Source organism: Raphanus sativus, chromosome 4 (assembly GCF_000801105.2).
Source record: "Raphanus sativus cultivar WK10039 chromosome 4, ASM80110v3, whole genome shotgun sequence".
NCBI classification, from domain to species: Eukaryota; Viridiplantae; Streptophyta; class Magnoliopsida; order Brassicales; family Brassicaceae; genus Raphanus; species Raphanus sativus.
In genome coordinates this window covers 38,961,160-38,976,290 of record NC_079514.1, presented here as the reverse complement: position 1 = coordinate 38,976,290, position 15,131 = coordinate 38,961,160, and the positions used below count along the sequence as shown (strand labels likewise).

The 15,131-nt window shown below is 37.3% G+C and overlaps 2 protein-coding genes across 2 annotated transcripts; one reads left to right on the top strand and one right to left on the bottom strand.

Moving 5' to 3' along the window:
- The first annotated feature begins 6,723 nt into the window (after window positions 1-6,723).
- LOC108854832 (berberine bridge enzyme-like 15) lies at window positions 6,724-9,919 on the top strand. The gene is given in 5 exon segments (XM_018628501.2): window positions 6,724-6,800; window positions 6,803-7,189; window positions 7,192-7,222; window positions 8,087-8,564; window positions 9,113-9,919. Coding segments are annotated over 5 exon segments (1,587 nt in total). The 5' UTR covers window positions 6,724-6,733; the 3' UTR covers window positions 9,737-9,919.
- A 62-nt stretch (window positions 9,920-9,981) lies between these two features.
- On the bottom strand, window positions 9,982-14,888 carry LOC108850933 (uncharacterized). Its single transcript, XM_018624384.2, has 8 exons — window positions 14,708-14,888; window positions 14,501-14,615; window positions 13,283-14,373; window positions 11,795-12,822; window positions 11,544-11,674; window positions 10,740-11,434; window positions 10,547-10,659; window positions 9,982-10,455 (listed from the first exon to the last, which is right to left on the bottom strand). Exons 1-8 carry the CDS (start codon window positions 14,762-14,764, stop codon window positions 10,140-10,142), a joined length of 3,546 nt encoding a protein of 1,181 aa, XP_018479886.1. The 5' UTR covers window positions 14,765-14,888; the 3' UTR covers window positions 9,982-10,139.
- Window positions 14,889-15,131: the final 243 nt, after the last annotated feature.

The following is a 15,131-nucleotide window of genomic DNA, read 5'->3' as shown; positions in this document are numbered from 1 at the left end:
CCATCTCCACTCTCCCTCCTATAGCCCTTAGTAGAATTGTAGTTTTATTTTCATGCTATTTTGTTGTGGAATATGTTTCATGATCGGTGTTTTTTTCGTTGCGCTTGAATTTGAAGTTATCTGGATTATGAACTTGGCTTTGGTTGAATGTATAAGAACTATCATCACTGGTTGTTCGTCCTAATTATAATTTATTTTTAATTTTTTTGTAGTATTAGTAATATAAAATAATTCATTAATAAGAAAACATGTGTTACTAGAGTATTTTTGTGTTTTTAAAAATTCATTTGATAAAAAATCTCACTTTTCTCCTTTATTTTTTTGTTTATATTAACAGATTTATTGAAATATTTGTTAAGAAAACGACCAATAATTTTTTTCCAATAGTATTAAAATTATTAAGATTAATATGTACATGTTGTTAATAATGATTAGGCCCCTTGCGATGTGCTTTATCTCAACGACCTAATCTCCATTCGGGGCCTTGATCATCTTGCTCATGTATTATTTCTCCTTTTTTTACCAATTGCCACAACTACCTTCATAATCATCAGCACCAGCTTTTTCTTTAAATGATTTTTCTCCTTACTTGACAGACATACATAACTTATTACTTATATCGAATGGGACAGAGCATATGTGATTTGGATCGGACATGAGTCTACAGAGGAAACCGTTCACTGTGTTCGTCATCTTGGATAAATGGATCGGAGTCGGACACGAGTCTTCTCATCTTATTTCCTTAAGCCACAATGGTTTGGTACGGCCCATTTAACCACCAAAAACAGTTTTTAGTTTTTGAAATTAGCCCATGTTTGAAGAAATTTTCATAACTTTTGTTTAATACAAAAATTCACTTCAATTTCCTAGCCATTAGATTTTTTTTTTCTTTTGAAAAAGTTACATGATTTCCTATCTTCATCCGTATTGTTGCCAATAAAAGTAAAAGGGGAATTTGCTAAATAATCATATTTTGCATATGTAGTTGCAAAAATGACGTGGTGAAACTTTATAAATAAATAGTAGTATAATTTTTTACGATTATAAAAAATGTGTTATAAAGGTGTTACTTGTTAGTATAAACAAAAACATGATATTGGTTAGAACGCGCATGAATTTAAATTATGCTATCCTTTAAGCGACGCTTATTATCATCTTTCACTTAATTATTACTCCCTCTGTTTTTAAAAGATGCATGTTCTGAAAAAAATATTTGTTTCAAAAAGATGTATGTTTTATGTTTTCTATATAAAAATTGTAAATTTCAATAAAATTAATTGAATTTATTGAAAAACTATTGGTTAAAAAGCCTTGAAATTTGATAATTTCTAAAAACAATGCATGATTAATGTGTTTTCTTAATATGTGTGAAAACTCCAAAACATACATTTTTAAAAAACAGAGGGAGTATGATTTTGTAACTGTTATTTTTTAAAATAAAATTTTGTCATGTGGGCAACTAGTGCATGTATTCCATATTGAATCCTTTAGGTATATTCTTAGTTCGGCTCAATTTATTTTGCTTTTTGGTTATGTGACGAATAGATCTGAATTTAAATTGAAACTGTAAGCAGTTTGGTTCAGTTCGCACCGTAGGAAATTTTGTTTGGTTTAGATGTAAAAGAAATGAAACTTATTTGTGCTAGCATCTCCCATAAAAATCTGAAATCTCATTTGTGATTCCAGCTTGGGACTTGATATTTCATATAAAACACGAACATTTTCACGAAAAAGGGAATCCTTGGTAAAATTCTTATCTTAAGATTATGAACCATGTTCGTAAGAACCCAAAATCTACTATTTTCATAACAAAAATGCTCAGTCAGTTGAAAACTTCTAGTATATAATAAGACAAATTCGCCTGACGGTCAATTCGCCTGACGGTCAATTCGCCTGACGGCTTTTCCTCCCCCCTTTCTCTCGTCAAAAGTCGTCGTTTCCAGTCATTTCCTCCTCCGGCGGTCGCCGCCTCCGTCGAGCGGCCGCCGGACCGTTGCTATCTCCCGTTTAATCCAGTTCTCTGTGTTTCTCTCTTCGTTATCTCTGTATTCTGCGGCGAGGGCGCATCTCGGTGGTGTCTCAGATCTGGTTCTCCGACTATAGATCTAGGGGTTTCGACGGCGGAAATCGCTAGAGGACGGCTTCTTCTTCCGTTGTGTGCTACCCTTGTCTGAAATAGGAGCTTCCTGAGATTTTGTCGAGACCCTGTCAAGATGCGTTGAGATGGTGGTGCGTGCAGCGTCGTGGAGCTCTTCGTCTGTCTTGTCTAACCTCCAGTGTGGCGTCTGGTGGTGGGTGCGGCTGCGTGTGGAGTTGGGGAACTCAGATTATCCGGATCTTGGTTTCGTGAGTGAGGCCGATCTGGCTTTTCTCGAGCTCTCTCTACTCGGTTTGAGGCGCCTCCGTTGTGTTCTCCGACGGTGGCTGCGCGGGGGTTTGTTGGTGACTATGGTGGAGACGTCCGTCTGTTCTCCGACCTTCCCTGTGGCTCGCGTAGTGTGTGGGTTTCCGTGTGTTTCCTTCACCGCTCAGATCCTTGTGGCGTTGACGGTTGTGGCCTGTACCAGAGCCATCTCTTTCTCAATAATCTCAACAGTTTGGTTCTTGGCTAAGCAGCTACTTCCGGTTCGTATGTGTTACTTGGAGTGGTAGTTAGTCAGCGGCTCACGAGTTTGACGTCGGTTTTGTCCCCTCCGGAGGAGTTGTGCGATTACTGATCCATATTCTCTTGAGTCTGTGGTTAAATGGGTGTATACGGTCCCAGTAGAATGCAATGGAGGCGGTAATCTCCAGCGTTAACTACTGCACGACGGCATCGTCAGTCTTTGACTCTTCCTCGTACCGCCGGTGGTGTCTTTTATCAAGTCTGTTCTGGGTTCGTGGTTAGATTCTTCACTTTGGTTCGTTCTGGGTTGTTATCGGTTTGGAAGCTGTAGGAACTGTAGTATTCAGGGTTTGAGGGCGCCCTTCTCTCGGTATCTCGCGGCAACCAGACGGTCTTCTCATCTACTTCTGGAGTGTAAGGTTTGGTCTCGTCTCGCTATTACTCCGTTTACCAGCGAGCGCTGCGTTGTTGTTCGATCCGGTCCTTTGTTGTTGTTCGTAGTGTGCTTGTATGGTGTTGCTTTTTTATTTTCTGCTACTAGTTATCTACTGTAACTTCTGTCAAAAATTCGAAAATTGGTAATAATATTTAACATTTTACCAAAAAAAAAAAAAAAAATGCTCAGTCCGAAACATATCAAAAAGAAAAGAAACTCCACGTATAGGTTTACAATATTCAAATTTAATGTAAACATCCTTGAACATTTCACAGGAATCAAACCCGTCTGAAACTATGAAGAATGTGTAGTAGGCATGGTAGGTGGCCTTGACCGAATTGTCGGGTCTACATTCGTCATGTGAATGCGATATTGAAAACTTTTTGTTACCAATTTTTGTGTCAAAAATTTTAATGTTTATAACTGTAATTCGATTTCGATGCACTTTAATATGGTTGAGGCCTTAATTGACCAGTCAGACTTATAAATCTTGTCAAAAGATAAAGGAATATAATTACATAAATACTCCCTCTATTTCAAATTGTAAGTAGTTCTAGAAAAAAATGTTTGTTTCACAATATAAGTAGTTTACACATTTCAATGCACTTGTCATTTATTAGATTTTGTGTCACCAATAAAATAATATTAAATTTTATATAATTGGTTGAATCAATTGATTAAATGATATATTTTTAAAATAATAACAACTTTCTAAATATCCGCGCTTTTAACCAAAACTACTTACAATTAGAAACGGAAGGAGTAGTACAGTAATTAAATATGTTGCCAATGTATAAATAACAATCATGATTACTGTTTAACAACCTAATTGATATTCCAACTGAAACTATGAAAAAAACTAAAATGGTGGAATGCATGTAAAGACATTCATATTATAACTTTCTTCAAGTTGAGTTTATCAATAAACAAATAAAACTAATATTGATATTTAAATCGAATCCAGACATCTCTTAAAATTATCTCACAACAATAAATATCAACATATAGCTTGTGAGAAATTAAACTGAAAACCCATTAATATCGACGATGTCACTCTTATTATTCTGTCAACAAATAGATGAAATTATCTTTTTCGTTAACACAGAAAATTAATTAAGTTCTTAACATAATTTTTTTTTTTGAGAATTATTAGATTTATTTGAATAATATTTACATTCATTCAAAAAAAAAAGATTTTACACGAAGTTAACTTTTTTTTTTGACTAAAACACGACGTTAACTTGCGAACAACTGAACCAAACTATGCGATCATAAGTGTAACAAGTTAAGAACAACGTGGAAAATTTTGTGTATTTTATGTTCGACTTATTAGCACTTCCTACTCAAGTGTTAATAAAAAAACGGGTACAACATCCCTAAAATATGAATTGCATTGAATATAAAGAGGGCAAATCATCCAATGAAAAATAAAACATTTTACGAAGATCAAGTGCACTTGTGGTCAGCATTGGGATTCCTTTCAGACGGTTATTTACAGTATGTGTTCCTAACTTATTAGTTATATTCAAGAAGAAAACGAGTGAATATTTTACTTTAAAAACTAAGAAAAACGAGGGAACTTTTAAGTTTGGCCCAGACAAAGAGGTGTAGCTTGCAAGCGGTTAAAGTGAAGTAAACGGATCTTTTTTATTTTGACCAGGTGGACTTTTTTTTTTTGACGGCACCAGGTGGACTATTTTTGGTGACTTTATTCGCTAAAAACATAAATTTATCATAAATCAAAGTATTGAAACTCTAAATTTATCGTAAAGTAAATAAGTTTCGTCTGGAAGCATATAAAAACCTGGAAACTCGGAAATGCGGCAACGTTATAAACTCCTAGCTGACGTGTTTTGATAAATTGTAGAAAATAATAGAAGCAAGTATTATGTATATGTCATATAACTATATAAGTAGATACAAACTGAGTCTTTGAAGCAAGTTCAAGTCATATATGTTATTGCATAATCTTTAGACAATGCCACTTTGTTGCTTTTAAGCTACACAGCTCGCAATAACATCAATCAGATCATGTATCGCAATATCCTCTCATCGACAAAGAAACTTCCAGATTGCAACTTATACGTATCCAAATAATAATGTACACATAAATTTTTGGATACGAAACTGAGTTGTCTAATAACCACCCAATAAATAATTGGAAAAAATCAATAAGTAGTTTTAGGTGGTTACACTTTAATGATGTTTTCAGTTTTGATTCTTGAAGATAATTGGCAAAATAAATACTACAAAATTAATATTAATAAAATTAGTAAAATACTAGAAAGGATTTTAAAATGAAGAAACAGACATTACATCGTACAACTTTGTAACCTACATATCTCATTTCTTCATTCTTCTCCTCAACCTTCTTATCGCACTAAATTTCTGATTTACGATTTCTCTTTCTAAAATATTAGAGCCGGGTGGGGGTGGGGGTGGGGTGGGGGGGTCGTGTGTTATGTAATGTATGTGTATATTTTCAGATTAGTCAAACCTCAAATGAAATATAAAACGACTACAACAATAAAATAGTGTAAATGAATACTTGTGTAAATGGACGAATAACAGGGGAGGTTAATATCACAAATACAATTCAATAAAATGTGTTTACCTTCACGCTACAATTACTGAAGATAGGTGGTGTCGGCATCTTTGGATGTGAAATGTAAAGAAAGTGGCGCCGGTATCTTTGGACTATTGCGTATTAGCATTGTTAATCCCTAAAGGTACAAATTGTTCCTTAGTTTCAAACGACTTTCATTAATTCCTTCATTAAATCTAATCACACGATTGTATAGACATTTTAGAGTAAACATTCTAGAGTAAAACTGTTTACTCCAGCTTTTGCTAAATATTAACCAATCAGGCTAAAATATATATTAGCTGAATACAGCTAAAAATGGTGGAAAATTATCTCACATGTTTTGAGTGGAGTAAATATTTACTCTTTTTTTCACTTTTTTCTGTTCACTCTCTTTCCTCCATTCAATGTTACTCTTAATTACGCTGGAAATATACCAATCACACCCTTTATATAATCATCTAAATACACACGCAAAACTTACGTTTCGTTATCAATGTACACTCCTGTATACATTAATTACGATCAAGGTTACTTTTAAAGATATCATCTGTTTTCTTTTGGTCAGCGAAACATTTCATTTGGATATGTGGAAAAAGTTGCTTTATGATAAGTTCAAACTTCAAAGTAACAAATGGTCTGATATAATCAAGTTGTAATAAAGATACATTATACCAATGCATTTAAAACTGATACAGTGATATATGTTTACTAAAGATATAAACATCAAAAGTTTTAAATTGTAGCGATTGAGTAAAAAGAAATGCAAGGCCTGACCTGATTACTTAAATATTTTAACAACTGATTTCTTTTAATTGTTTATGGTTGGCGAGACATATTATTTTCTCCAAGAAAATCCTCTTTTCTCAAATAGTCAAAAATACAAAGATAAAAGTTAAGCAATAAAATAAAAGTTAAAACAGTTTTGAATAATAAATGAGAAGATTATAATATAATGAAAATTTTAGTCATGATGTAATAATTACACCAACCTTACGTGTAAGACATTCACAGTTTCACGCACACATCAACGTCCTTCTATTTAAACCCAAACAGGTACCTCATCAACCAAAACACAAAAACCACACACTAGTCCTTTAAAGACAAAATGGCGTTTGCGATATCAACCCGAAACGCAGTCGCGTTTATTGTGACGCTACTTTTAGTTTCCGTTACACCATCTCGTCCACACTACAACAAGATTTCATACATTGCCTCGTCGACAACACCGACATGGCGTTCCCTATAAGGGCGTCGTTTTTCTCACCCGACCAAAACGCTACTTTGTTTAAAGAAGAGCTTGAATCGACGGCACAAAATCTCCGTTACTTGACGCCGTCAAACCCGAAGCCTGTGTTCATATTCGAGCCTTTGTACGAGACACACGTCCAAGCAGCCGTCGTGTGTTCCAAGAAGCTCCAGCTTCACATGCGCCTACGTAGCGGCGGCCACGACTATGAAGGGCTTTCGTTTGTCGCTGAGAACGTAACGCCTTTTGTGGTCGTTGATCTATCGAAGTTTCGACAGATCGACGTCGATTTGGACAGTAACAGCGCGTGGGCTCACGCGGTGCCACTGTCGGAGAGGTTTACTACAGGTAACGCTTACGCATGAACTGTATCTGTACTATTGGTCCCATGCATGAGTTTTTTACGAGAAAGGAAAACAGAAGCGTGACACCAAATAAATTGTTTGACAAAACAAAAAAAGGTTGATGTAATGTAAAAATTCCTTTACCAAACAAAATATTTGTTTTGATAATATTATTGATTTTTAGGTAGAATGTCGTAATATTTTTACTACAAATAGTAATAGAAGCTTGACGTTTTCAGCCAACAAAAAAAAACTTTTTTATAGAGAATAAATTAGCTACGTTGGTCTTTGCTACTGCCTATTGCCATTTGGGAACATGATTTTGTTTTCTTTGTTTTAGTAGATTCTCTAGAAACGTCGGTTGGAGGATTACTTTTTGTTACGAAGTACATTTTGTATCAGATCAGCTTCAGTTTTAGTTTTGTATTCAAAAGCTACTTTGATAAAAATTCATTCAGGATTTACTCTGCTAGGTTTTGCTTTTGCTTTTCATATAATAAACCAAAAAGCGATTTTAACCTAATTTATTGCCGGCACTGCTTTACATTCAAATAAAAAATATATATATTAGCTTCTTTTATTTTTTACATCATATTTTAGTCTCTTGTTAACTCGACTGGAAAAATATCATAGAAAACGTTTAGAGATCACATGATCAAGTTACGTTTGACACAATTAGTAATTATTATTTTAGGTCTAAAGATTGAAGTATGTTTGTCCAGAACCTCTTATACGAAATAATTTTATTTTAACAAAAAACAATTCGCCTATTTGTTCATTTTTGGACCCAAACCAAAGTGAAAGCAAACCGAATAAGGTTAATCATTACTTAACTAATGACTCGTTAATTACTCGCTTTTGCAATTAGGATCCAAGAGAAAAGCCAAACCCATGGTTTCCCGGCGGGTTTATGCTCCAGCCTTGGCATCGGCGGCCACTTAGTCGGCGGAGCCTACGGCTCCATGATGAGAAAGTTCGGTCTCGGCGCTGACAACGTCCTCGACGCAAGAATCATAGACGCCAACGGCAAGATTCTTGATCGTGCCGCCATGGGAGAGGACGTCTTCTGGGCGATTCGCGGCGCTGGAGGCGGAAGTTTCGGCGTGATCCTCGCGTGGAAGATCAAGCTAGTTCCCGTTCCTGCGACTGTAACGGTGTTCACAGTCACGAAGACGCTAGAGCAAGACGGGACGAGAGTTCTGTACAAGTGGCAGCAAGTCGCGGACAAGCTCGACGAAGATCTCTTCATTCGCGTGATTATTCAGACAGCGGGTAAAACCGGAAACCGAACTATCTCGACTTCGTACCAAGGACAGTTTCTCGGCGACTCGAACCGGCTAATGCAGGTAACATGGGGTTGAATTCGTATTTCGTATGGTACTAATTAGTAGCCGTGGGATTGATACACAAATCAGATAAACCGAATCGAACCAAAACTTTGGTTTGTGATTTTGTTTCGCTTATGAGTTTGGTAAGCTTTTAAAAGTATTTTGGTTATCAGTTCGGTTTGGTATAGTCCAGGCTAGCTCAGTTTGCTTTTAAAAAAAAAGGAAATTCCAAACCGAATTAATCAAATTAACCAGAAAAAAACTAAATCAATTAACCAAATTTAACCGAATAATATGAGTTTTTAACAAGTTTAAACCAAAAGTAAAAATTTCGAAAACCAAACTAACCAAAAACTAAACTGATTTTTTTGGTTCTCAGTGAGATCTTGGATGAACCGAATTAGCCAAAAAAACTCGAACTACCGAATCGATTAATTAAACCAAATAAACCAAAACCTCATGCTTACCTTTAAGTTTAAACTCCCGAAAATATGTTTTTTTTTATAGTTCTTGCAACACAAGTAATGAATTTTCTTTGACGATTTCAACCCTATCTGTTTCAACAGGTGATGCAGAAAAGCTTCCCTGAGCTAGGACTAACCAAGAAAGACTGCATCGAAATGAGCTGGATCAAATCAGTAATGTACATCGCTGGATTCCCAAACAGCGCCCCACCAGAGGCTCTACTCGCCGGAAAATCACTCTTCAAGAACCACTTCAAGGCCAAGTCAGACTTCGTGGAAGAGCCGATCCCCGTAGAAGGCTTAGAAGGACTATGGAAGAAGCTTCTACAAGAGGACTCACCGTTAACGATATGGAACCCTTACGGTGGCATGATGTCGAGGATCTCCGAGTCAGAGACACCGTTCCCTCACAGGAAAGGGACGTTGTTCAAGATCCAGTGGCTATCGACTTGGTCAGATGGGAAGGCCAGCGAGGCGAGGCATATGGAGTGGATGAGAGAGATGTATAGCTACATGGAGCAGTATGCGTCGAAGAAGCCGAGACGTGCGTATGTGAATTACAGGGATCTTGATTTGGGGACGAACGAGGGAGAGGGTGGTGATGCTAGAGAGTGGGGGGCTAAGTATTTTAAGGGGAATTTCGAGAGGTTGGTTAAGATTAAGGGTGAGTTTGATCCTGAGAATTTCTTCAGGCATGAACAGAGTATTCCGACAAAGATTGGTTGATCGAGTTGGAAACCGTTTGACTGTTAAATGCAATAAAATAAAAATAATTATATATAGAGGTGTTTATGGCTTTGGGTTTTTGTCGTTGAATGTATTCTAGATTGTGGTTTTCTGTCTTGTTATATTTACTTATGGTGATCTGGTTTGGCTTTGCTTTGATTATTAACATTTGTTTCTGAATTAGATATAATGTATGCTTAAGATTCTGATTTCAAACGATCTCAATTTTGTCAATGGGTCTAGGATTGAAAAAGAAGACGCACTGAATTATTTAACAGAAACTGATCATCATACATACATCTGCATCCCAGAGACAAAAGACATGTGTCTATGAAGAACCAAACAATGAGAGCACATACCCAAAACTTTACTGATTTTGATCAATTTTTTTTGAACTAAGGAATCATCGAAGAGCAGAGGATTGTAAAAACTCGGTTGTGAAAACTCGCTGTTCGTCGCTCAACAAAGAGAACAACTTGGTGACCAGATTGGCTGAAGCAGATAAGCTTTGATCGCCACCACATCCCGGAAGCATGATGGTTTTGCCTTGAAAGACCGTTGAAATATCCAGCTCAAGCGTTTTCAGGAGGGAGCACACAGTTGTTATCTGGACTGCAAAACCAGCTTTTAGTGTCGTCTCACACTGCAGAAACGCTGACAGTTTCTCCCTTATGTTTGAGATTCCTTCGTTTTCATAGCCACCAGCATCCACTCCAATACTGCAAAATTCAAAGAAAAAAAAAAGTGAGTTGGATATATTGATATCAGATTGATCCTGTATAAAGGGCCAAACTAATGCTATAACATTACCTGCTAAGTTGCCCAAGAAGGGAGACGACTGCAACGGCAAAGTTCATTGACAATGGCATTTCCAACATCTTAAGCAGTGGAGCAACAATGTTCTCACTAGTCCAATCCCATTCCTGCATTTATACATCAGATCAAAATAAACAACATAACTTAGCAAAACAATGCGTCAAGGTTGAAAAATACTTAAACATACCGTGTAACAACCAATAAGCTCCACCAATGACAGAATGTCACAAAGAGTAACACTTTGATCGCTGGCCAATACTAATTGGAATTTTTTGTGTTCCGGCCTAAACTCGGTCAAGCTCTGATGCAAAGTACTGAACTGAGCAAACTCCGGAATAATTTCCATGAGTATCGATGCAATAGCCTCCAGCGAGGAAGACCTGTCTGAGAACAGACAGTTGTTCTTGCCTGGGTGCAACTTAGTGTATCCCTCCACAGTACCGAAATGTTTCTCCTCTAGAAACATCACAATGGATTTCAACACTGCATTTGATATGTCATGATCACTGGAGGACATCAGTTTCTCTCCAGCAATGTGAGCAAAAACGTGAAGAATGGTCAGTGTCACTGAGGTTTCCTCATGACTTTGCTTGCGCAGGATCTCAAAGGAAGCTTCACAGATAAATCCAACACGGTCGACTGCAGTACAAACTGCCGCCAAAATAGCACTTCCAGCCACCAAATGATCAATTAGAGCGATTCTGCTGACGAGAGTTGCATTTTCTCCGTTCATCGTCACAGGGATGCTTAAATCAGATTCAGTTGTTTCTGAGGATCTAGCAGAATACAATACCCTCTGCTGGGAGAGGAGGTCTTGAAGAAGAATAAGGAGCTCTTCCAAAAATTCAGAAATAATACCTCCACCTTCAGTATCAGCCATAACTACACAATAAATTCCAAGTTTAGTTAATTTAAATATCAAATCAAACGCAGATTGGAATATTTCGTTTTGAGAAGGAAAAAAGGAAAGGAAAATGGATTCAGGACATACCACCAGCTATTTGCTTCCACAAAGAATCCAGGCAGGAGCAAGAATCATCATCCAGAATGTTCCCAATTTTCATCGAAAAAACAGTAGAGAAGTTATGCAGCAGCAAGGAGAGGAACACACATACCCTTTCCCTGGAAACAAAAAAAAAACATATATTAGAGACCAGGTACTAGTTTACTGAAGGTACTGAAAGAGGTAAATATATATCGATATTGTGCACTGAAAAAGCATCAGAGAGTAGAACAACTTACCGCCCTGAAAGGTTTTCTTCCATTTTCAAAGAGAACAGGATCGATGGCACTGCCCACTGGGCTCTAGTAGCTGATGGGCATCGCTGAATACAATTGTTTGCAGCATAGAAAATTTTGATGATACTGTTCTGGTCTTCCATATTTGAAAACACAACAAAGTGTTTAAGAATATGACTACGCAACATTGTTGACTCACGTGGCCTTTTGACTGTCACTGAAGCATTTCGAGTGTTGAGACTAGGAGGTTCACTAGAATTTATGGTGACACATAAATCCACGCTATTACTAGTAACCATAGTAAGAATTTTTTCCTCATTCACGACATCAACACCTAGAAAGTTTACCTGGGGAAGATCAGGGGACAAGAGAGATTCTCTTGCCATCTTGTAATGACTTTCTTCTTCTGGATTATCCAACTCCAGCAACTTCATATAATCTATAGCAACAACGTTCTCAAGAAACAATGCTACCGATCCATGTCCTTTAGCAGTAGAGAGGCACATGTGCTTGCGGGACTCAACTGTCTCTGGCATTCTTTTTCTTTTCCGAAAGTGCTCATTAGCTACCTCTTGACTATCTCTCTGACGTCTCTGAAGATAGTTTTTAGCCACCAAACAAGGATTTCCTTTTGTCCTGGTATCCATTCTCTGGAACATACTTGATTTTGTTGGTTGGATATCCGGTCGATCTTTAGCTATTTCCGCTGAAGTAGTAATAGTGAACTGCTCTGTTCCCTGTGAGGCCAGTAATTGCCTATCAGAAAAAAGATGTCTTGCTGGAATTACTCGAGAAGTCTGTAATTTTCTAGAACCTCCAGTAGGAGACTCCAGTTGAGAAATAGTACCTGAGACAGATCCACTCACGCCATGTTTGGATTTAGCAATAAACTGAGTAGAAAGTCTGCGAGCCTCCTCCTCCTCCTCCTGAGAACCAGAGTTTGCTACTAACTGGCACTTCGCGTCAGAATGATTTTTGCCATTACGGTTGTTCTGGGATTCTAGCATCTGCATTTTCATGCGACCCTCCGCCTGCAAGCAATAAAATGAAATATAAAAAGGATTAGTAAGGAATAAAAATGATCTAAACAGCCAAGTATAAAGCAATATTTTGTTGTGAGTGATCCATGTTATGATAGAGGCCACTATTTCAAAGACTAAAACAGATAAAATCTTCTAGCCCAGTACAGTCAGATTCAATGACGCTAACATCTTCAACAGACTAATATACTCATACTCAGATAACTTCAAACTGAACTAAGTCGAGATTGTTACAGCCACGCGTGTAAACCTAGGGATATTCTCTCAGAGAGACAGAAGACGTATATAGACAATGTTTTATTGTTTAGTTACCATGTCAATGACAATCGATCCATCATGTAACCTATTGTCAGGTAACAAAGGAAGTATCAAATATCAAAACATATTTATTGTCATCAAGCCAATTTTCAAATTTGGATGAGGAGGAAGCATAGAGAGTAAGTAAACAAACCTTTGCAAGACCAGTTGTACCTTCAATGTCTCTTGAAAAATACTCACCCAGTAGACTCATGCGATTTGTAAGACTACAAAGCTTAAGTTTTAACCCACCTATCTCTTCGGCCTGAAATTCCCTTAGAATTTTTTCAAACTCGGCCACTCTTTTTGAGTGTTCTGCACATTTTTTCTCAAACTTTAGCTCTTTCTTCAGAAGCCTCACTTTAGCCTTGTCCAAATCTTTGGCTTTCTGTGGAGAAACTGAGTGAATCTGGGTAGATTTCTGTGAGAGTGAAAGCTCTTGCAGCTGTTTTTTCAAACCCTCAGCCACTAAATGTGACTCTTGTAACTGGTGAGTCAGATCATCAGCACGAGATTTCCAGTCCGTTGCTGTTTTCTTATTCATCTCAAGGAGCCTTATCTTTTCTTCCAGTTTTGCCGAGTTTTCAGCGAACTTAACTTTGCTGCCTGCGCTCTGCAACTCCACTTCTTTCTTGAGCTCTTCAGTTCTAGCTCTAGTGATTTCGAACTTCTTAGACAAACCTTCTGCTAGCTTCATCTGTTCCCTAGCTTTTCCACTCTCCATATCTGCACGTTTTCTCTCTCTCAAAGTCTTTTGTTTTTCAAACTCAAGCTGCTTTTTTACACCCTCAAGATCAGAACTAGTCTTATGAGCCGTAGTTCTCAACACCTCCAACTCGGAAAGATACTGATCAGCTTTCTTCCTCTCTGACTCTGTCTCCTGCCTCTGGCTCGCAAGAAGGTTTCTAACCAGACTTATTTCTTTTTCGATTTCACCACCGCGTGGCTTGATATCCTTATATTTTACCAGCAGAGTCTTTGTCTTGTTCAATTCTTTACAAATCTGTTCCCTCTTTTCCTCAGAACTATCTGCCCTTGACGTTTCTTTCTTAAGGAGCTTCTTCAGATCATCGACCTCCTTTTCTCCGGTACAAGTTTGATCCTGAAGAAATTTTATTTCTTCACTTTTTGCTTGAAGACTCTGCTCCAGTTTTTGTTGCAAAGACTTTAAATCAGAGATCTCCTTCTCAAAAGATGATTCATTTTCCTTACTGTCCGTGTTATTATCCACCATCTCCCTAAGCTCTGTAAAAATTAAGATAAGCAAGTAAGCAGTGACCAGTTAAAAAACGACATTAAGATTGATAATTATAGTAATAAAACTATCCAAAAATCAATACGAATAGAAGTTGAGAAGAGTATTAGCACTTACTTTTGTGGAGATTGGTTTTCTCATCATTAGCGATTCCCATGGCCTTCTGGAGAATTTCGATCGCTTCTTTACACGCGTCACGCCTCTTCTTCATGCCTTGGTACTTACCTTGCCACTGCAAATACAGTCCAAAGGGGGGGGGGGGATTTGTTTAATAAAATCAATAAACACCATGAGAAAATATACGATTGAGGAAAAAATACGTACCGCGAGGCAGCAAGGGCTCCCGGAAGCGAGCTCGTGTGGTGGATCATTAGCCGCCATGGCAGGGGGGATTGGATTCTTCCGATTTACGAACGACTTGTCAGATAAATGGGAAACTCGTAGCCATAGATAGAGGCGGAGCGATTAGAGAAGCTTAACAGAAAAAAGGATCTTGACGCGGGTCGGCGAGTGTGTTGGTTTTATTTATATCTTTTAAACAGGCCCAGCCTAATCTTTTTTGATAAAAAAAGGCCCAGCCCGATAAATTTTTTTTTTCTCTTTTTTTTTTTTTTCAAATAGAGGAAGCATCAAGAGTTTGAAGACTCTCAGCACAAATTATATGATATTATTCTACTACATATTTAAGTTAAAAGATATCTGTAGAATATCATCATTATCTGATATTTGTTTGTGTTCAAATGTTAGT